The 24,402-nt window shown below is 43.1% G+C and overlaps 1 protein-coding gene across 1 annotated transcript in view; it reads left to right on the top strand.

Moving 5' to 3' along the window:
• Positions 1-89: 89 nt before the first annotated feature.
• The window catches only part of LOC143934179 (tumor necrosis factor receptor superfamily member 4-like), a 36,312-nt gene continuing 11,999 nt past the window's right edge, over positions 90-24,402 (top strand). Inside the window, exons 1-3 of the mRNA XM_077457571.1 lie at positions 90-233; positions 21,525-21,650; positions 23,792-23,920. Of these exons, the coding sequence (XP_077313697.1) occupies positions 104-233; positions 21,525-21,650; positions 23,792-23,920 (385 nt within the window). The 5' untranslated portion in view covers positions 90-103. The remainder of the gene's footprint in view (positions 234-21,524; positions 21,651-23,791; positions 23,921-24,402) is intronic.

Below are 24,402 nucleotides of genomic sequence, written 5' to 3'. Positions count from 1 at the left end.
TGTCCCAGAATTTCCCCACCCCCTATGATCGGTTATTTATATATTTCCTTTTCTTGTACTTGTAGAAGAGGAAGCAAGCAGCAGTCAGTCCCCAGCAGTGAACATGAACCGTCTGTGGCTTCCAGTTGTAGCATTTCATTCTCTTGTACTCGCTGTCACTGAAGGATGCCGGAATAACCAATATGCATTCTATGACAACGGGAGGGACCTCTGCTGTGACTACTGTGGTGCAGGTGAGACACCTATTATCATCTCAGCCTTCTGATTGTCATTTTATCTCCAATTTTTTTGAAAGTTTGTGCGTTTTAGGGTCCATTCATACCAGATGCACTGACATGCGTTGATCAGTGCACGCCAGCGTATATACATTGTAAAAGCAATGCATTTAAATCAAAGCAGTTCACACTAATAAAAAAAGTTAAAATGTATTGTGCCAAACAATGCATGTAAGTGCACTGCAAAGCGCTTAAAGGCCAGTTAAAAATTGTCAGTTTTTCTTTTTTTTTATTAGAACAAAACTTACTGAGATAAAAAAAAAAAAGTATTGCAGTGCAACATATGTTAAAATGCACAGCAAAAAACAAGTAAAAATATATTGTGCCACACAATGCATGTAAGTGCACCGCAAAGCGCTTAAACGCAAGTTAAAAATTGTCTGTTTTTTGTTTTTTATAACAAAACTCACTGTAATAAAAATAGTATTGCAGCACAACACATGTTAAAATGCACAGCAAAACAGCATGCCAATAAATGTGCGTTTACGTGTGCTCAGTGCACGCATGGCAGTATGAATGGATCCTAATTCCAAGTTCCTTGATAATATATAGGCAAGTTTCATAGAGATCACTTTTTTTGATACTGATATGTACAAATACCGATACTTTTTTTTTAGTACTCGCCGATACCAATTACAACTACCTACCGCAACTGTTTTGTTTTAACTTCAACTGTCAACAATGGTACAAAGCATTATTTACAAATTAAATAAATATTTATTTATTTTTATTTTTTTGATTAGCACTTTTTCAATGTGAAATGTGTAAATATTTGATATTATTATTATTATTATATGTGTAAAAAATATTCACTAACAAAGCAAACAAAAAAAAATTGTTTATCATTTATAAAATAGATGTGAACAAAAGAAAAAAAATGCAGGAAATTAATAATTAAATGGAGGAGAATAGGAAGTTAATTAAGGCTGATTAGAGTAAATTAAGGGTTATTAAGGGGTTAAATAGAGGAACATTTGTTCATCCATTTGATCTGCAGATGAAGAAACAGAAATATAAAAAAAGAAACAATGTTTCTTTTTATTTTAGTGTTTCAGGGCTGAGTAAAGTTGGTAATAAACTTTGCCGGCTGCTTTTTTTTTTTTTTGATAGCTCCAGTTACCGGACTTCTTTAACACTGGGGAGACCCACTGAGAGCTCAAAGAGTCGAGCCTGAAAGTATCAGTTTCAGGTATTGGTGCATTTGCATGAGTACCGATACTTGTGCCAACGTTAGGGTGGCTGAACTCCTCATCTTTATTAAATGTGTGAATCCATAAAAGCAGTACCATCACAGTGGGGGTGTGAGAGACACATCTGACCCGTTTCATACTGTATTGGTGCTTATGAGTAAGTACTAAGTGTGAAACGCGTCAACAGTGTCTCTTACCCCCACACTGTGACTATACTACTTTTATGAAAGTGAAGATCTCTGCGCAACCTTCAATATATCACAACTCTTTTGACCACTTCCCGGCCACCCGCCGCAGTTATACTGCGGCAAGGTGGCTGGATAGCGCAAATCCCCGTAGGTGTGAGTTCCAGGCAGCCCACCCCCCCCTACAGTTAGAACACTCACAGGGAACACAGTTAACCCCTTGATCGCCCCCTAGTGTTAACCCCTTCACTGCCAGTGTCATTTATACATTAATCAAAAAACACAGATCGCTGTAATTAGCAGTAAAAACAATTAAAAATAAATAAAAGTCCCTAAATCTATCCCATAATTTGTTGACGTGATAACTTTTGGGCAAACCAATCAATATACTCCTATTGCGATTTGTTTTACCAAAAATATGTAGAAGAATGTGTAACTGCCTAAACTGATGAACAAATTCATTTTTTTTTATATATTTCTGTGGATATGTATTATAGTAGAAAGTAAAAAAACATATTTTGTTTCAAAAATTGTCACACTTTTTTTGTTTATAGTGCAAAAAATAAAAACTGCAGAGGGGATCAAATACCACCATAAGAAAGCTCTATTTGTGGGAAAAAGGGACCTCAATTTGGTTTGGGTACAACGTCGCATGACCGTGCAATTGTCAGTTAAATCGACGCAGTGCTGTATTGCAAAAAAAGGCCTGGACAGGAAGTGGGTAAATCCTTCCGGGTCTGAAGTGGTTAGACAACCCCAAAAAATTCCCTTAATTCACTGCAATGCACTAAAATGTGTTCCCACCTGCAACTTGAACATTTATAGAGTGCTGGACTACATTAGGTCATCAATCCCATAATAATAAACAAAATTGCATTACATGCAGTGGACATAATAACAATATCTTATAATATATATAAAAACTATTAATTAAATGTGTATAATATCCAAGAGAAGTTATTTAAAATAAAAAGGCCCAATGTGTAAATGAGAGGGTCCCACCACCACTATGACACTGCAAATCAAATGCACAGTTCATAAATTCCAAACCGTGCCCCAATAAAGATCACATCTTCCTGGTGGAGTTTTGACGTGATTAAGCTCCGCCCTGGTGTGTTTCGTCACTTCCTGTGACTTCTTCCAAAGGAACCAGCTTTTATAGATTCACACATTTAATAAATCAGATTTTCAGGAGGATCTGAGAAGTGCAGCCATCCATCCATCAGCTCTCGAGTGCTGGCACCGCCATTGCTTGTAAGAGAAACTGGCAGTGAAGCCTTTCGGATTCCTTCCTGCAGTGAGGTTTGCGGCAAGGTCTACCGGAAGTGGGGACAGGTACCTGTCAAAAACAGGTACCCGCTCCCCCTAAAAGGTGCCTAATGTGGCACTGGAGGGGGCAAATAAGCGGAGCTTCCACTTTTGAGTGGAACTCCGCTTTAAACCTCTCTGGGACCTTTTTGATGAGTTTTCTGCTCAGGAGTTCCTCTGTCTGCGTTATTACCTTGGAACAATAGTTTTTCTTCAAAGTTCATATTGACCTTTTTTTAAACAAGGATCTAGAGAATCATTCCTATTATATTATAAAATAATATTTACTTTCTTATTTGCCATTTTATAATCAAAGCAAATAGCGGCAGACAGTGTTCATATCCAGACATGTATTCATGTCAGACCTAGTCATGAATTCCATCAGAGAACATTTACAGTTAGTCATGTGAGTTGACTGATATTGGACTCCAGATATGAGTGATGAAATTAGTTACTTATTCCCAAATATGGCATTTTTGTCAAGCTTTCTTTCATTTCTTTCCTCGGAGTGCTCCCATGTTTAGTAAACTAGGCTGCTGCATACAAGATTCTTTGCTTATCTTGTTTATTAGTTAGAAAATATTAGCTTAAAGTAAATGTAAACCTTAATCTAATGATGTTCAGTTTATTAAAGCATTGTATGCCTTAAGCAATTGCCATTTATTTTATGACATACTGTTTTCACCTTTTTTATCCTTTGTTGTATCTCAGCCATGCTGATCTCCTGCAGCCTTCCTGTCTACACACACTCCAGTTATGGCTGCCTAGCATTGCTCAGTGTTGGTTTTCCAGTGGTGATAACAATGGATCATGCCTGTGTGATATGTGCTGAAATTGCCACTTGTAGTCTCCATCAGAAGCCAGCATGACAGGGACAAAGCACTGTCACCCTATAGCAGAAAGTGCCTTAACAAGGTCCTTAATGCAGGATCACCAGGGTTTCAGTTTTAATAAAAGCTTCAGACCTAAATCTATTTTGTAAAACAAATATTTTGTACAACCTTACACAGTTATGTGATTTTAGTAACTGGGTTTACACTTTCAACTTATATTAGGTCTAAACACATTTCATTAACAAAAAAAAATGTGTATGGAAAAACTCTCCTTAAAGCTTGTCTGGTCAAGACAAAAATGTAAAACAAACTTATTAAAAGGCTAGTCCTCCCAAAATGGATATTTTAGTTATAGGGGGAGAATGATAGACGGAGTCAGTGACTGACTTCTAAAATGCCTGGGATACAACAGGCTTTTCCTGCTATAATGAGGAACTGCAATGTTCTGTCTCTATATGGGAGGTGACCGTCCTGGTGGAGAAAGGGCTTTGCTTCTTCATGTCAAAGCCTCCAGCAAGGAGAATAGTGAGCAGCAGAGTAGTGACATCACCAAGCATAACTCCAATTTCCTAAGACTAGTAGTCAGCTAGTCAGGCAGCAGTACCTTAGCTCTCACACTAGGGGAGTAGCTACAGGGGTCGCAGGGGGCTGCAATTGCAACCCGGCCCTATACTGCAGGGGGCCCATGTGTCCCCCTGTACGTAGGGCCTGCACCAGCATAAGCATCTGGGTGGGTAGCAGTACCAGCGCTCGGGTGCCTGGAGGATGGGGAAGGTAACAGTGCTCCCTGCTCTTCTGCACCGGCTTTTATTTAGTCTCACATCCCCCACCTGTGTCTTCAGCCAGCTCATTCAGGTCCCTCTCTCCTGCCCCACTCAGTCCATTGTCCACCCCAGCCAGAGTCCTAAATCCCCCCCCCCCCCCCCCGAGTCACCTTCATCCATTCCTTTGCAGAGCCTTGCGGTGCACACTTCTCCCAAGCAAACAAGCTTCCAGCACATAGGTACAGCCCTATGAGAGCCAGCTCCCCAGAGGACACTGCAGGCTTGTCTCCAAACCCCTCTCCTCCTCCCCCATCATACACAGAACTCCCTCCAATGCTGATCTCCCTATCAGCATTTGAGGCCTTGTCATCTAAATCGTATTAAATATAGTGTTTTCAGCCATTTGAGAAACTGTATTTTTAAGCCCAAGCCCTGATGAGATGAAGGGGGGGGGGGGGAGGGGCTTACTCCCAAAACATGTTGGCTACCACTGTTCATCCTGTTGGTATACCACTAGCAACAATCAAAGACTATGAACTTTTGAGATTATTGCTTGGTGCTCTGTCTTTTGATTCCAAAATACATTATTCTGGCAGGGGGGATTTGTCCATCCACACCATTTATAATTGTGGTGTCTTAAGCTTCCTTTCGGACCTAAAAAAAAAAAAATATCTCCACTGTTAAAAAAAAAAAAAAGAATGTGTTCTTTGTCTGAAACTGATTTCTGTTAGGTTACATTTGAAATGATTTTGTTTTTTTCATATCAGCAAATGGAAAGAAAAATGAATTAAAGGGGAAAACCCCATAGTACAGACAAGTGTGGTGTAGTGACATCCTCAGAGCTTGTTTTAGGTGACTAAGTATAGAAGAGCAACTAAGGGCTGCTAAAAATAGTTCATTATTAACAAAAGCCGATGGTTGATTTCTTTTTTTTCTTCACTGAGAGACTTACTACTACGCGGAAGGCTTTGTGTATGTGGGAAGTTTCATTGAGCTCTGTTTTGCTCTCATAATGTTTTTATGAAGACTGAAGTTATAGTTGCAGCAGACAGCCTGGCTTGACCCTTGTGATGCCCGGTTTGGACCCAGGTTTAGAAGCTTTTCCCCTGCAGATGTTGGTCCCTTGAAACGTCCTTGGTTTTCTAAACGGACTGCTTTTACTGTAAAATCCTACACCTCTATTGGCCCATCACTATAATTTAGGTGCAAGTAAATAGAATAAATGAGTAAGTGAATAGAATGTGGAAACGTTAGACCTCTATTCATTTTTTTAGTCTGTGTGAAGGGAAAGTGAAGGGAAATCCAACATTTTAGTATTGTCAAAGGGTCTTAGCACCTTCCTGATGAATGATCATATATATGTGGACTGAGGAAAGTGGGTCTTTATCCATGGGGCTGCATATGTTCCGCTGTGTTTTTGCTAAGGCGACTTGCAAAACATGCTCCACCCACAGAGACTGAGCTCTGACAAAGATGGGCAGCTGTCCTGGGCACTGTGGTATCATGTGAGATGGGAGTCCGCCACAAGTAGTTGGGGGGGTTGTGTTGGGCGGGGGAATTTGGGGGACAGCAGGGGGAAGAATTGTTGTAGGAGGGCAACTTTGGGGGGGGGGATTTGTGATGGGAGAAGGATGGGGGAAGAGGATTTGTTTTAGGAGGGGGGATTTGGGGTGTTTGTGCTAGAAGAAGTGATATCATAGAGAGGGGAGGGGGTTTGTCCTAGGAAGGGAATTTTTTTTGGTGGGGGGGGATTTGTACCAGTAGGGATAAGTGGGGGGTATTTGCACTGTGAGGGGAGATTTGGGAGGGGATCTGTGCTAGGAGGAGAAATTTGTGCTGGGAGGGGAGAGTGTGGGGTGGGAGGGAGAATTGAGAAGTAGAGTATTTTTGCTAGGAGGGAGGGATTTGTTTGGGGGGGGAGGTGTGCTCTGGGGTGATTTGGGGGGAGAGAGAATTTGAGGGGGGAATGGGGGGCAAAGACTTGTGCTGGGATAGGGGATTCAGCAGGGGGTTGCTTTGTTCTGGAGGGAGGGGGAGTTTATGTTTAGGGAGTAAGAATGCAGATTAATGCATAATTTTGTTTTTCTTTTGGGAGAGGGATTTTTGCTAACACACAGTGGTCCATTAGGGGTGCAGGGGCCCTGCTCCCCTAATCCATTCGCCTGGTCCCTAATCTACATTCAGGACACTGGATTCATGGATTCCAATGGGCTCCATGGATTCAGATGCTCTAACTGGCTTCAAAAAGGGTGTGCTTGGGGGGCGCCGAGCTAATGTCTTCCTGTTTCTCTTCCCGGTCAAAAATGAAGCGGGTCCTTAGTCCCGATTAACCGGGAGTCCTAAGACCGATTGGCCACGATAGGCGACGGCCGATCAATCAAGCAACGGGGGAGCTGTGATCGATCGAGAGAGCGCCTGGGGGGTGGGTTATGTGGTTGGCTGGCTGGCTGGGGAGGAGGAGGTAGCTGGCTGGCTGGGGGTCCGCTGTCTGCCCCCCCCCCCCAGAAAATCGAGCACCAGCCACCACTACTAACACATAATGTTCATAGGTTTGGGGGAGGGACGCAGTTTGGCATGTTCGCCCTGGGCTCTAGATGGCCTTGTCCCACCACTGAGTCTGGGTTTCATAATTACGAATGGAACTGGGAGGCCCGGTTCTCAATCACCTGATCGATGTGCTGCAACCAATCACAGAAGGTCACATGACAATTGTAAGCAATGGATGGCTTCCTTTTGTGCTATCCATTGAGTATAATTGTGTTACTAGCTGTGATTGATCGCAGTGATCACATGGTACAGACAGGGCCAATCACAGTCCATCTGAACCATGTGATTAGCTGTGGCCAATTACAGCTAATCACAACAATACACACCAATTAATTAGTTTCATTCAGTAATAATGGTTGCTTATACCAGTGAAATTCACTGGTTAACACTAGGGGGCGATCAAGGGGTTAACTGTGTTCCCTCAGTGTGTGTTCTAACTGTAGGGTGAAGGAACTGCCTAGAGGAGAAGACAGATCGTTTTTCTTAGCTAGTAGGAACACACGATCTGTCTCTCCTCACAGAACAGGGATGTGTGTGTTTACACACACACGTCCCTGTTCTGATCTCGTGCCAGTGATCGCACGTGGCGGGCGGTCATCGAGACTGCCGGCCACACACATCGGTTCCCCCGCAGTGCAGCGGGTGTGTGTGCGCACCTGCTATCCCTGCTTAAAGGGCTGACATACAAGGGCAACTTTTGTTGCCAGCGGTTTAGACATTAATGGCTGTGTGTTGAATTATTTTGAAGGGACAGCAAATTTACACTGTTATACAAGCTGTACACTCACTACTTTACATTGTAGCGAAGTGTCATTTCTTCAGTGTTGTCACATGAAAAGATATAATAAAATATTTACAAAAATGTGAGTGGTGTACCCACTTTTGTGAAATACTGTATATACTGCTATATGCAATTGCACCAACAACTGGCCCTCCAGATCTCCTTCTCTCATTAAAAGCCACCAGGATGTATAATATTCCAAGATAGTGTAATATTGTTTATTAAGAGATAAATTAATATAAAAATGATTTTGCACTTCCATTGTAGGGTGCTGCCGTTAGCACCAACATAAACATTCTATTGTGTGCTGCAGGCCGCACGGTTTAAGCTGACGTGCGTTCCAACAACTGAAAGTGCTACCCAAGACCCAACAGGAAATTTTGCCAACTATGGCGGACGCGCAGGCTCAATGCATTTTGCATAACCAGCGTCATCAGGAAGCTTCCCTTCACTCATGTCTCAATGACAATGATCACCAGGATAAATTCTCACATACATTTTCTTTCGGTCTCTATTGCTATTTTTTCCACCTTTATCCCTTTTCTATTACTGCATAAAAACATCCACTTACCTAGTGGGTCTGATGAGTGGGGAAACCCATCATCAGGCATTCTTCAGACCACAAGAGGAAGAGATGTAGCACTATTGCTGAACATGGAAAAGCCCATTTAGCCCACTTCCCCCATCAGTGGTGCCCAATGTCTGTGACCTTATCTGCACACGCCAGCCTATTTTGTGAAGCTTGCCCTTCAGGGCCCCGAAAGTTCACACTGGAGTCCAAGCAGAGAGCCCTATACGCCTCTCTCTGAAATGTTCATATCTTTCACTGGCATTCAGTAAAGAAGAAAGTCACTTTTAAGCTGAAATTGCATTTGTTTTATTCATAGAAGACATTTTTTTCCAAAAAGGATGTGCAAAAAAGATTTCGGGAACTTGTCCAACCAGACTTTCTGTCTACTGAATCATGAACAAAAGTTCACCTAACATTTTAGACTGATGCTTATAGGGGTTTCCCATGGTGAAAGGAAACTGGAACTATGACTGTGAAGCAACTCAAAAGAAACGGGCCATTCCACTTCTGTTTATGGACTGAGCCGTGATGTAATTTCTGGCGATGGACCACGATGGACAAGGATCATACTCTGTAAACCTTTTCCAGCTAACAACTCAAGGGCACTACTTTTATCGATAATATATGATTGTTTGTTGGATTAAACATGTTGCGTCTAAGGCCTTCATTATATTTGTAGCCTCGGCGATACAAATAGTTGGCTGAGGCATGGTTTTACCTCGTTCCCAACTTTTTGAGATCGGAATGAGGTACACCTATTAGCACTAGTATGTAGGCATAGGACACACCTCCTGCCACGCCTCTTTAAAGGAGAATTATCCAACAAAAATAATAGTTAAACTCACAAGTCCTTTTTTACCTCTACTATTCATTTATATTGGCTTTTGAAATTTACAAATCAGGGACCAGTCCATTGAAATCAGGGACAGTTGGGAGCTATGTTTTTACTGCTCCCCCCCCCCCCCCCCAAACTAAATGGGATAGTACACATGCTGTGGCTATGATGCTTTGCCGGCAAAGAAAAATGTCCCCCCCCCCTACACTACAAATGCCCTGCAGCCATGTGTAATGCACACAGTTATGAACTTTCAAAGGTTAAAACAGGTGGTGAGGAGGCGACCTGTGGCCCAATTATGTACAGTTCACACAGATTCCCCATCTGGGGGCCAGAGGTGCTGCATACTGCCAAAACCTCATACGTCAATGGCTGTATAATTCGGTACTTCGGTAAACCTGTGCATTGTAGACATAAAAGCACTAAATGCAGAATCTCTCCCCATAAAACATGGATAAATGTGAATGTATTGCAGAGATGTACTGCTTTTGTATTTTGTCTTGACATATACTTTGGGGTTTATGTATTAAGCATTTATTCATATCTCCCAACATTTTGAGATGGGAATGAGGGACATCTACTAACAAATGGATGTAGGCATAGGACACACCCCCTGTCACACCCCCTTAAAGGAGAATTAATTAACCAAAAAAAGGTTAATTAAATATACAGGGACTTTTTTTTTCACAATATCGTTTTTATTGAGAAAAAGTTAAATGTAACAAACATCAGTGTAAAAAATATTTTTAGAGATGAAAACAGATCTAAGCATGGTTTACACAATGGTACCGTTCAATCAAAAGAGTACAAATCAGTGATAATCAGCGAGATGTAACTGTTATTAAAGTGGTTGTAAACCCTTACAACACACTTTGACCTACAGGTAAGCCTAGATTAAGGCTTACCTGTAGGTCCAAGAAATATCTCCTAAACCTACACGGTTTAGGAGATATTTGCCGAAAGACAGGCACTGCTGTCTACGGCGCATGCGCCGTAGACAGTGGCGCGCAGGCGCACTGAGCGCGGCACCGTCAACGATGAATATGCCGCGCGTGGCAGCTCCCGTGCGCATGCGCGGGAGTGACGTAATCGCGGCTTTGCCGAATGACAGCGCCGGAGCGAGACCCACCGAGAAGATGGATGCGCCGGACTACAGGGGACAGTGTGTCAGTGTGTCAGGTAAGTGACACATAATGACACATAATGGATTACTATGCGATGCATAGTAGTCCATTATGCTTTACTTTTGCAGGGAATGAAAGAGGAAGTAAACTCATCAGGGTTTACTTCCTCTTTAAAGCATAGGTATTATCTTTGGCCGGAAAGTGGGGAAGAGATGAGAGAGCAAGAGGGATGAAGTTAGCAAGGTCAAAGAGAAAGTGTCGGAAGGTCATAAGAAAGGAGTAAAAGAGGATTGGGGAGAAAGGGTGGGGGAAAAGCAAAAAAAAAAAGGGGGGGGGGCAGAAGATTCCCCCAAGGTAGTAGTCCTCCTCTGTATGTATGATATAATCTAACCTGACAAAATAGGTATGATAGAGATTCAAGCGTCAAGAATCAGCCTGTATTCATGGGACCATTTGAATAGGGTCCAAGTGTTCCAAGTTTTATGGTGACGGTCCAGACGGTCATACGCAATCGCCATAGTTTCTTCCATAGCATGTACTATGTTCATTTCTGAGATCCAATCTTTGATAGATGGGATGTATGTAGTTTTCCAGGCTCTGGGTATTACAATTTTTGCTGCATTCAACATATGTCTGGTAAGGGAATGTTTGTAGCATCTGATAGGTTGTGTGCAAATATTCAATAAACAAAAAGATGGGTCTAGGCGAGGGTGATGTTTGTTTCAGTGATTGTCTTTATAAGTTCACAAACTTTTATCCACAAGAACTTTTTTTTACCACTCCTATTCCTTTACATTGGCTTTTAAGATGTACAAATTCAGCAATTTAGAAATTGGATGAAAGGTTTATCACTGGGAAACACTTTTTGAAAGATAAAGAGTGCATTTTATATACAATTTTATAGATCAGACCAAAATGCGGGACCAATGAGGTGGAATGAGGGACTTTGCTCCAAATCAGGGACAGTCCCTAGAAATCAGGGACAGTTGGAAGCTATGTTTATTATGCAGATGTGACAAACATCACACATTTATAATGAAAATTGCCATATTTTCTCTAATATATGTAGTTCATATATCATCTGCACTACCTTGTGGTCATAATGTTTTTTTTTTTTTTTTCATTAATCAGGAAAAACAAAAATACAGTACATTATGGCAGCTAGGTGGCGCTATGAACCACATATATTAGGGAAAACAGAACAAATTTTATTCTTATGTGTAGATATTTGTTGCATCCTCACAAGTGAAATCAGATGAAATATGAGTTCTGGATCCTACTGCACTTCACAAAGAGCTCTTTGCCTTTATAGCTTACAGTATATAATAATAAAAAATCTAAAAAATCTAAAATAAAATTTTTGCATAAAAATATAAAAGCTTATATATACTTTATATATGAATGGTATATATACTTTGGCATTGGAGTCATCTTTTCTGCACTCTGTGATGTAATATATGATAACATCTGTAGGCCGATCATCTACTCCCTTTCTGTTCATTGTAGAGAATGTATGACTTGAACCTCACAGAATGTCATGAGGATCATAATTTGGTTTCCTTTTACTGCTGTGTGTTTCCACAATGAAAAGAAAGGAGACTTTCAACTTTCAATGTCAGCGTTATTTCCACGGCGTAATGAAACTGCTAGTCAAATTAGCAGGTTTTTGGTGAAAAATCCAAATGAGGCGGCTTTGCTTTGGCGGCACAGAGTTCATCTTCATAACAGTTTTCCAGATCTCATTTCTATTCTGGCATCTCTTTTCTATTCAGTACATTTTTTATTGTAGTTTTTCAAGAAATGCGACCACTTTGTCTGGACTAAGCGCTCTTTTCTTCAGTTAAAGCTTTGATGAGAGAAATATGGAGGCTGCAGTTGTTGGTCTTTCTTTCTGAAAATGCTAGCTGTCATGCAGATCCCCTATATTTCATATGTGTAGGTCTATTTATAAGCCCTTGTACACACGGTCGGACATTGCGACCACAAAATCCGTCGGATTTTTTCCGACGGATTTTGTCCGAAACTGGTGTTGCATACACACACGGACAAAGCTCTCTGAAAATCTGATCGTTCGGAACCTGATGACGTTCGATCGTTATGACGGGACTACGTTGCGGCTAGTAACCAATAGCTTTGGTCTTGTAATTTGATCTGAGCATGCGTGGCACTTTGTCCGATCGGAATTCTCTACAAACGATCGGACAAAGTCTGATCGGATCATGTTGTTGGAAAATTTTATATCCAGCTCTCAAACTTTGTTGGTCGCACATTCCGATGGAAAAAGTCCGATGGAGCTCACACACGGTCAGATTATCCGACAACACGGTCCGATCGGACATTTTCTGTCGGAATGTCCGACCGTGTGTACGGGGGCTCATAAAAAAAAATAGCTGTGCAAATGTCTTAACATCCACACTACTGTCACTAATAAACCTAGTAATCTGTCTAATATAATTAGTGAAAATGAATTTGTCAGCCAGTAGGGATGAGCCGAACACCCCCCTGTTCGGTTCGCACCAGAACCTGCGAACAGACCTAAACTTCGTGTGAACTTTAGAACCCTATTAAAGTCTATGGGACTCGAACGTTCACAATCTAAAGTGCTCATTTTAAAGGGTAATATGCAAGTTACTGTCCTAAAAAGTTTTGGGGACCCGGGTCCTGCCCCAGGGGACATGGATCAATGCAAAAAAAAGTTTTAAAAACGGCAGTTTTTTCAGGAGCAGTGATTTTAATAATGATTAAAGTGAAACAATAAAAGTGTAATATTCCTTTAAATTTCGTAGCTGGGGGGTATCTATAGTATGCCTGTGAAGGGGCGCATGTTTCTGGTGCTTAGAACTGTCCCTGCACAAAATGTCATTTGTGCAGGAAAAAAAGTCTTTTAAAATCACTTGCGGCTAAATTGTCGGCTCCCCGTAATACAGAGAACACTCAATGAATATGTATTAGCCAACAATTCATTCATTCATTGATAAAAATAAAAAAAAGCGTGGGGGTTCCCCTAAATTCAATTACCAGGCCCTTCAGGTCTGACATGGATATTAAGGGGAACCCCGTGTCAAATTAAAAAAAAAATTGACGTGGGGGTCCCCCTAAATATCCATACCAGACCCTTCAGGTCTGATATGGATATTAAGGGGAACCCCGCATCAAATTAAAAAAAAAATTGACGTGGGGGTCCCCCTAAAAATCCATACCAGACCCTTTATCCGAGCATGCAACCTGGCAGGCCGCAGGAAAAGAGGGGGGGACGAGAGAGCGGCCCCCCTCCCTCCTGAACCGTACCAGGCCACATACCCTCAACATTGGGAGGATGCTTTGGGGGTCTGTGACCCCTCAAAGCACCTTGTCCCCATGTTGATGAGGACAAAGGCCTCATCCTCACAACCCTGGCCGGTGGTTGTGAGGGTCTGCGGGTGGGGGGCTTATCAGAATCTGGAAGCCCCCTTTAACAAGGGGACCCCAGATCCCGCCCCCCCCTGTTTGAAATGGTAAGGGGGTGTACCCCTACCATTTCACAAAGAAAGTGTAAAAATGGTTAAAGAGGAAGTAAACCCTTCCAAACAACTTGGACCTACAGGTAAGCCTAGATTAAGGCTTACCTGTAGGTCCAAGCAATATCTCCTAAACCTATATGGTTTAGGAGATATTTGCCCGAAAATGGGCACCGCTGTCTACGGCGCATGCGCCGTAGACAGCGGCGCGCAGGCGCACTAAATGCGGCAAATCCATGATAAAATCCAAATCCATGATTGCCTAATTTGTCGACTCCCGTGCGCATGCGCGGGAGTGACGTCATCGCGGCTTCGCCGAGTGGCAGCGGCGGAGCTGCGAGACGCGACTCCCGTGCGCATGCGCGGGAGTGACGTCATCGCGGCTTCGCCGCTGTGATTCGTCGGAGCTGCGAGACGCCACCAGCAACATGGATGCGGCGGACTACAGGGATCAGCAGCGACTTCGCTGGCTCCTGTGTCAGGTAAGTGACACATAATGAGCTACTATGCGATGCATAGTAGTCCATTATGCTTTACCTTTGCAGGGAAAAAAACCATCAGGGTTTACTTCCTTTTTAAATAAGACAAACACACTTAAAAAAAAAACTAAAAATAAAAATAAAAAAAATAAAAAAAAGATTCCAGCGGTGCTAATCCACTCTTGCTATCCAGCGACGGATCTCCGGGGTCCAGCGATGGATGATCATATCCAGCGACATCCATACATCCGTCTTCTGTCTCCAGTGCGGAGACACTGCGGAGATCCCAGCGCTGACATTTCTTATATTAGGAGGGCGGGGCCACCCGTCACCTGACCCCGCCCCTCTGACGCTGGAGAGGGAAGCCAGGGGTTCCCCAGTGACGTGTGGGTGACCCCGCCCCCTCTGATGTAACATCAGAGGGGGTGGGGTCACCCATACGTCACTGGGCAACCCCTGGCTTCCTTCAAATTGCAATTAAAATGGCAATTAAAGGTTAATTTTTAAATCACAATTAGTGTCTGTGCATAAATAGTCAATGAGCTTTTTAGCTCTTACATGGAAGCACTAAGCAGGGTAGACACTGAGCCATGGGGAGGTAGAAAAGAACAGTCAAAAGACCTGCGTAACAAGGTAATAAACCTTTGCAAAGATGGAAAAGGATATAAAAAGATATCCAGAGCAAGTGGAAAAGGGTCTCTTTTGATACCAAGCCAAGGTCAGGTAGACCAAGAAAGATTGCAGCCACAACTGCCACAGGAACTGTTCGGGATACAAAGAAAAACCCACAGGTAACCGCTGCATAATGGCTGCGTCATTTAGGAGTCAATACATGTGCCTGGCAGCCGCAATGTCTGCTTGGCCCCCGCGATTGCTCCTGACAGAGCCGGAACGGGGAACTGTGTAAACACACAAACACCTGTTCTGTGAGGAGAGACAGATCCTGTGTTCATACTAGCTAGGAACAACGTTCTGTCTTCTCCTCTAGTCAGTTCCTTCCCCCTACAGTTAGAACACACACTGAGGGAACACAATTAACCCCTTGATCACCCCCTAATGTTAACCCCTTCCCTGCCAGTGATATTTACAAAGTAATCAGTGCATTTTTATAGCACCAATCGCTGTATAAATGTCATTGGTCCCAAAAAAGTGTCAAAAGTGTCCGATCTGTCTGTCGCAGTGTCACAGTCCTGCTAAAAATCACAGATCGCCTTCATTACTAGTAAAAAAAAAAAAGAATAATAATAAAGACCAGTTCAAAAACATCAGAATTACACTACATGGTCTGGAAGACTGTCCTTGCCCTAGATGTCAAACCAGGTAAGTATGTATTAGTGCAGGAGCCAAACATTCCTGTTATAGGGATATCAGCGTGTCATAGGAGGACCTCATCCCCAAAGTGGAAATACATTCAAGACATAGCTGGGTGTAGTAAGATGTCAACTGCCTTCTTCTGACTGCAAGTGTTCTGTCAGATGAGCAAACCTGGTAGAGGTGGACACATGCGCAGCTGATGGAACGTCACTTCCATTACCTAATCTGATGGAACACCAAACTACCTCATATCACACAAGATAAAGTTTACCAGTATTTAGATTATTTCTTGGACAATTAATAAAGTGTTATGATTAACAGCTATTATTATTATTAGCTATTATTATTAATGTAGCAAGGTCCCAGGCATCCTTTGGTCTGATGAGAACCACTAGGGCCAGGGATAGCTGACATCCTTCTGTATGTGGTGGGTTGTGAGGCATAGTGGGTGTAAGATGGTTAAAGTTATTGGGCGCCAGACACTTCTTGGATGCAAAAGAGGTTTTATTTATTTTAACAGTCCTTTTTGTATTTTTGTGGGGAGAGAGGGTTAGGGCCAGGACACCCTCAGGTAGTTGCAAGATTAATTGGCAGACTCCAAGACTTTAATAGGAGGACAGCCATGCAGGGAAAGGCATCCAGCAAAACACTACATCTGCATGTGCAGGAATGCTGTCTCCTATGGCAACAGTCTTTAATCGTTTCTAACACAAAGTGTAACAGTTCTTTCACCTTCACTACAACTTCTCCTTGTAGTTCTTCAATACACTGAGCTCTTGGTTTCTCACTAGACACTCTGATTCACTGTCACTGAATCCCTTGAGCTCCTCCAATTTCCACCGAGGTATCTTCCTCAAGCGTCACTCCCGCTTCTCTGCTGGGTCCCTAGCTTGGCACTCTAGATACCGCTCAAGCTCCTCCCCCGCTGGCCTGCTTGGTCCGTGGCTTGTCACACAAGGCTGCTCTGCAAGCATCACCTCCTCTGGCTGGGTCCCTGGCTTGATTCCCACTGAAGTTTCCCAATTCTTCACCATCCCCGGTTGGTGAGAATACTACTCCAGTACTTACTTCAGCTACTAACTGTGGTGAGGTGGTAATAAGGTGGATGGTCCTTTACTGGAAACAGCTTCCCCTCTACCTCCGACCATGACAGGTTCCCCGGCCAGCATAACCGTCACTTCTGGTTGGACTGCAAGCTGCAGTCTCAACCCTGCACTGCTCTCCTGCTTCTGGATAGGCATAGCAGCCAGATGTGCCCAGGATAGGCCCAATCTCCAGCCTAGCAGCCCGGGCAATACGACACACGTCCACCCAGACAGCCTTCCAGGTGGCACAGAACACCGATCACCTGACTCCACCTGAATATATAGGCTCTCCCAGCAGGCCAAGGGATTCAAGAAAACCCCTGCCCATTGTCTGAGATACCCCATATAACCATAACCTGACCTTGGGTTTCCCTTCTAATATCTAGTACCACCAAGTACCTGGCCACCTAGTGGTAGAAGAGAGAAGTGCAATAAGGTCAAACTTAGGCAGAAATCAATAGATCTCTAACAATGAACCAGGATAATTGTTCCTGGCAAGTAACTTTGTGAGGAGCAGCCCTGCCTAAACTCCAGGGTGCTACATCAATATTATTGTTACCATGATTCATTTCCTTAAGTTTTAGGGGACTAAAATGCCTATATAATTAGGAACAATGTTTTTCTTTGAAAATGGTAATTGTTTTATTGTCAGTGTAGTTATTTGTTTGCTTGTATTCAAAAAGCCTTTTGGCCTATGACTAAGTCAAGTGATATATTAAACAATTAAAGTTTTGGGGTGTTGTTATTATTGAGATATGAGAGCACCTGCATCTAGTCGGGAATGTGAGGGCCAGTTTACACCACATGCAGTCCAGTGCGTTTTTGTTCTGCCTCTAAAAAACACATGCAAAGTAGGTTATATGGTTTCCAAGAACATAGTTCACAGCAGTGTAGTCACTTCCAGGGCTTTTCAGTTTCAGAAAAAAAAAAGTAGAACATGCTGCATTTTTCCTGCACTGGACTGTATTGGAACACAGAAAAACACGTAAAAAACGTAATGGAATGCACTGGAAGGTATCAAAAACACATCAAAAACACGCTGGACCCTAGTATAGTGGAAAAAAAAAACAGGAAAAAATAACAAAAAAGCACCTGGAATGCATCTGGAAATGCACCAGAAACACACCAAAACCGCCCTGGAATGCATCAAAAACGCGTTAAAGACACGCATGCAGAAATGCATCCGTAACGGATCTGGAGTGAGTTTTTTTTTGGTGTGAACAGGCCCTAAGGCATGGCTACAACAAAGGTCACACAAAACACATTACATCACTTCTGATTTTACACTGGAACGTAGCTAGTCGTATGTGGGAAGTTTTCCTCTGTTATTTGACAGTTTTTGTGCCATTTGATGGGATTCTCATTTTCAGCATGGAAAGAACATTCAATGAAAATCGGACGATCGACCATCTGATGTTCTAATAATGTGTACTAGGCTTAAAGAGTAACTCCACTTTTGTTTTGTCCTCTGGGCAATCTATGTACATTGCAAGGATTTTAACACCTTTTTTTGTAGATTCCTACCTTTTATCACTCGCTGTTTGTTTGTCTGTGTCCATGTGAATCTGTATGGGAGTGATTTTATAATTATCAATCAGCTGCTGCGCCTTGTGGGCTCTAATGAGGAAAGTGGCAGGGTCTGCACCCCTTTAGAAGTGATTTCCCTTTGGGAGTATTTCACTAAAAATTACACTGTTGTTGCAGGGGATGTTTAAAATCTGATTTGTATCTTAGTGCAGACTTCTGGGAAAAATCAGTGAGCCAATCACACAAGCTGGAAATTACTTTTTCTGGTAACGTTCTGTATACCATCTGTGTAAGGAGCACCTCCAGGTAGCCATGTTGAATTGCATTTTACAGAAAATTACAGTGGCTGCAGATTGAAAAGGAAAGGTAAAAACATTCATTTACAATATGACGTGTGTCGCAATTGTATATGCTTAATTAATATTTACGAAAGTGGAGTTACCCTTTAAATGATAGAAATGAAAGTAGATATAAACCCTAACTGAATGACGTTTGCTGTAGTTTGCTACAGCTAAAGAAAAATGCAGCCATTTTTCAACCACTTCTATGCTCTTTGAACTCAAGTAATGGTATTTCTCAAGATGGGTTTTATGATGGTGACACAATGGGCCATGCCTGCATTTATGGATGTTGAAATGTTCACTTGTAGTATCCGTTAGAAACCCAAATGGCAGGGTGACAACACAGGAGCACATTTGGGAGACAGGCACAGTGCGTTGTCACCTTATAACAGGAGGTGTCCAAACAAAGGTCTTCCTGGCAAGATCACCAGGTTTTATTTTAATGAATGCTGTCAAGTTAGAAAGACTGAGAAGACGTTGGGGTCTCATTATACGTTAAGTACAATGCTAATAACTGTTAATTTGGTCATGTATAGTTCAGCAAATAAAAAAATACAGAGAGGCACTGCTGTCTTACTGCTTAAAGGGGAAGTCCAGCTTGTCTATCATTAAGAACAAAATTACAACATCGTCATATTTGAGTTGTTAAAGCCCAACTCCAGCCAGGTGTTTTTCTTTCCTTTATCTTTGGATAGGAGGAAGGGTTACAATCTCTGTCAGTTTTTTTTGTTTTTTAGTGTCCCACGTGGGGGGATTCCCTCTTAGGCTGGATTCACACCTATGCAGTTTTAGTGCTTTTTGCATTTTTCCGATTTGCACTACAGTCCATTTAACATGGTTTCCTATGGAACACGTTCTGTAGTGCAAATCTGCCAAATGCAAAAAGCACTAAAAATGCATAGGTGTGAATCCCGCCTTACTGCCTGTCCTGGTCACATGATGGGAGTTAGACAAGAATGATAGGAATTCCCTGAAAAGGGGAAAAAACAGCAACTAAAATATATAGGTGTAGAGCACCCCCTAAGGAGCTGCTGGTGAATTTGGTCCTATTTCCCCATTCAGACCACACAAAGCCAGGAACACAGCATTTTCTTCATTCATCCACTGACTCAGAAAACAGTCTACAGGTGCTTTTTAGGGTTTTTATTGAAACAAAGAACTTGGATACTGGCAGGGAGCATGGGATGCCCTGATCATCTGCGACTGTACAATTTGAGGACTCCTTAACCTCATGCTAATTTTTACAAGCTGCTAGCTGCACCTCTGCGTAAGACTGAATGCCCCAAAGGATATCTAATGCTTGTACTTCCTCAGGAATCAATCCCCATGAGTAAACTCCAGTAGGCGGAGTGAAACGTGTTGGGGGCATGGCCTGGCGGGGGTGCAGAGACTGAGACGGCAATTCACTATCACACAGCAGGCTTTGACTTGATGTGCGCTCCCGGGATACCTATCACTCTCTACCATTGCCTGGAGCATAGACAAGCTACCTTCCCAGCCAGCATTCACAGTGTTAGGCACAGGACTTCATTCCCATACAGCCTGAGAGGCTCACACACATATCTTGGTTCTCAGGAGTTTATAAGCAACACACAGCCACAGGATCGCCGGTTGTCTCCTGCTAATATCTTCCAGGCTCCTCCCAGTGGGGGAGATGTAGACTCACACCACCATAGGACAGCTGGACACTTCCCCACCAACTTCCTCCTGGCTCTCTCTCATGAGCTTTCTCCTGACCCAACTTGATCCCTGGACAATAGATCTGAGAATAGGCCCTCCCGGCCAAGCCTAGCTGGGACCTCGGTGTCTTGTTCAATGCTTTCTTAGGGATTCTACATCTGGGGCAGAGGTCTCCTGCAGGAATAGACCCAGACTAGACCCAGAAACACTGCATTGCTCAGGCATCGGACTATTTGTGATCCCTCTCTCCACCTTCTGGGCACACCTTCTTGTTCTGTCATTTCTCCCACTATACTATCCTACACTCCAATGCACCTTACTGATAAACGTGTGGTGCAGCAAGTTGTGCTGTACTGCAACACGTCCATTTGAAAGGTGTGTTGGGTTGCCATTCTGAATTAATGGCACTACATTGCACCAATGTATTATTTAACGATCTATTCTGTAAAGCATGTGATATAAATTTGCTGGTGTGAATGAACCCTGAACACATAGTTTTATACAGTGCCATTGAGAATGATTGCAGCATGCCTATGAGCGTGTGTTGCATTCAGGGGCGGGCTGACCATTCGGCCACACGGGCACTGCTCGAGGGCCCCCGGGCCACTAGGGGGCCCCATCAGGGTTGGCAGCCTCAGTAAAACCAGGGACAGTATGTAAAAATCTGTTTGTTTTTTTTACATCTGTCTCTGAAATGTCCCTTACCGACATCCTACTGGTATAAAAATCCCAAGATTATAGCTGCCCCACCTCTCCAGTACCTTCTCAGCCAATAGAAACATGTCTGTGTATACTGTGTGATTGTATACTGTGTGTGTGTTTGTGTATACTGTGTGGCCCCATAATCTCTGATTGCCTGGGGGCCCCATAATCTCCTATTGCTCGAAGGGCCCCATGAGTTGTCAGTCCGCCCCTGCTTGCATTACAGCGCAACACATATCAGCGCATTAACGTGCATTGTGGTATAGAGGCAGAAAATGGTGCATATACCACCGTTTGGCAGCACACTGTAGGCAAGTCAATTGCAAGGTGCATTGGGGGCCATAGGGAATGAACTTGCAGTAAAGGATCCACTAGTATGAACGGGCCCTCACTCAGTGATGTTTGTGATACAGTGATAATAAAGAAACATTGTTTTTGAGGTTATCTTGCAGGTTTTCATCGTCTCTTTTTTTGGTGTTAATGCAGGTGAAGAAATAACTAAGGAGTGCACATGGTACAATTCAGCATCAACATGCAGCAAATGTGCTAAAGGTCATTTTAACCCCGAAAACTACAGGGCCCCATGCATGAGATGCAAAATCTGTGGCACTGGTAAGAGTGAAATCAAAGCTAAGTAATATCTTTCTGCCATGTTTTTTATTGTAAAGCAAGGAGTGGTAAGGTGAACTCTATCTATGGTCAGCTTTACTGTGTTTTTTTGCCTTCTAGTAAACGTCCTCCATGAGTTCCTAAACCTCTCCTTTTCTATCACAGGCAGGGTGATACCAAATGTACTCTGCCTGTGACAGGAGAGATACAGAAAGCATTGGCTCTGCTCTCTACTGCAGCGTCCAGTGCTGGCTCCTGTCACACTGATGCTCGGGCATGGTGGGTGGGCTACTTGACTGGACTTGCCCCCCATGCCCCTGAGAGAGGGGATCGCTTGCTTGGCACAGGCACCATTCACAGAATGCTTTTCATTTCCTCAATGAATGGGGTTACAGCATGATTGTGGTGCAGTCCTATTTACTTGAATAGGTCACAATTGGTGGTGGTACTGCCTGCCAAGTGTGACAGGTTGTATAAACCACAGTGCTGTGTACTAACATGACTATCATGACCATTAGCTCAGCGGTCAGGGGTGATAAAATGGAGGCTCAACCACCTATTTTCAACATACCTAGACCACACGTATGAATGAGACCCAAGAGTGTAAAATTAAGAATGCTCCTTACTATGGAGAGATTCAGGGGATCATGGGGAGGATGCTGAACATATTGCATGATACACTCTAAATATGGATGTAACATGTAAAATGTTCAGAAAGGTGAACCTAGCCTTTAATATTTTCCTTTAGGCGTAATACCTCTAATGCCCTGTGCACACGGTCGGACATTCCGACAACAAAATCCATCAGATTTTTTCAGACGGATTTTGTGCCAAACTTGTCTTGCATACACACAATCGGACAAAGTTGTCGGAAAATGCGATCGTTCTTAATGAGGTGACGTAAAACACGTACGTCGGGACAATAAACGGGCCAGTAGCCAATAGCTGTGGTCTCTTAATTTATTCCGAGCATGCGTGGCACTTTGTCCGTCGGGAATTGTCTACACACGATCGGAATTTAAATGATCAGATTTTGTTCTTGGAAAATTTTAACTCCTGCTCTCAAACTTTGTGTGTCGGAAATTCCGACAAAAAAAGTCAGATGCGATCCGATCGCACATTTTCCATCGGAAATTCCGACCGTGTGTACAGGGCATTATTCTGTAATGGATTTTGCCCTGTGAAGCAGGTGAAGCAGACATGATGTAATTCTCCTCTAGGTGGCGCAATTGTCTCTTTTTACTTTGTTACCTTGCTGTAGTCCTCACTTTTTTTGCAGGATACATTAAAGTGGAGTTACATCCATTTAAAAGTCAGCAGCTACAAAAAGTGTAGCTGCTGACTTTTAATAATCAGACGCTTACCTGTCCCACGCTCCAGCGATGCAGGTACACGAAGCCCCGCCCCTCTCCGCGGTGCTGGCATTCTAAATGTTTGTGCATGCACGAGCTGCTCTGCGAGCTGTGAAGGGTCGGGCAATCTTCTGGGACCTGTGAGGTGCCCCAGAAGATTTCAGGGAGGGAGGGGAGAGAGGTGATATTCCTTCCAGTGCCAGGGGAGGAAGCGGGAGCTGGGTGCCACTAAAAACAGGATACCAGCCCCCCCCCCCCCCCCATAAAAATGGCCACAATGCTTTGCTATATGGCTGCTACAAATTTACCTTGGCTTGCCAATTCTGACAGGTAGCACATCCTGTCCAAGACTCCAAGCTTTCCATTGAGCTCAGTGCCTCTGACAAGAAGTAAGAGGCATTGTGAGCTCATCCTCTCAGTCTGCTGCAAACAGAGTGTGTCAGCTTGTATTTAAACTGGTCGCTCTGTATTTAACTTCTGACAGGCTGTGCAGGGAGCCCCATATCTCTGGAACCATAGGTCGTAGGAGCCCCAAATTTACCAGTGGTTGGGTAAGACTTAGGCTACATACACCCCAAATTTGGGGTCTCTATGACCCCAGGTCGCCAAGCTATGACCCTCAAAGCTAGATTTGTTTTATTTATTTATTTTTTAATATTCATGGCAGGTGAGGCCTTGCCTTTACGCTATCACACTTGTAGAGTTACTTTATAATTGCACTTATAAAAATGGAGGTCAGTAAACAACAGTTTTGATATAAAATAAATGTTTTTTTCTGATTCTTTGCTAAAGGAAGCATTGAAGAAAAGCCATGTACCAAAAGTTCAGATGCTGTCTGTATCTGCCCCGAAGGAAGCTATCCAAAGAATGACAGAAAAACAGCCTGTACCTGTGACCGTGGGAAAGAGATAGTAAATAAAAGTGAGTTCTATATTAATATTGGAAAGTCAATGTTATCATTTTCTGCTGTGTGTAGTTCCTGTCTTTTTGTTATTTTTAATAATTTTCCTTTTAACACATTCCTGCCAGTGTAATGCATATGTGCCACAAACTTGCAGCAGCCAGCTCCACTCTTTTGTTCACAGAGCGCACTCGCCCGTATGCTCCCTTCGCAGTGAACAGCTTCCGGTCACTATTTACAATGGGGGACCACCGGGACAGGCTGCTGATCATGTGACCAGTGTGACGACAATTCACAGTTATGACACAGTCAGGAAGCCTACTTGTCGCTCCATGTGTTTAGTACCCCTTAGAGGGCAGGTGGGAGCCCATGACAAGGGGTTAAACGGGGTTCTTTTTTCTGGTATAGATTATAGGCATGTTTTTATTGGTGTCCCCCACTATGAAGATTCACCCTCTTAATTTGTCCACAGTGACCATTGCCAACTGTATAGAAACTGATG

The sequence above is a fragment of the Lithobates pipiens genome, unplaced genomic scaffold, assembly GCF_037356315.1.
Source record: "Lithobates pipiens isolate NorthernLeopardFrog02 unplaced genomic scaffold, aLitPip1_a1.2 Scaffold_27, whole genome shotgun sequence".
Classification (NCBI taxonomy): domain Eukaryota; kingdom Metazoa; phylum Chordata; class Amphibia; order Anura; family Ranidae; genus Lithobates; species Lithobates pipiens.
Note: the sequence above shows the minus strand (reverse complement) of the source record. Positions and strands in the feature narration are given on the sequence as shown.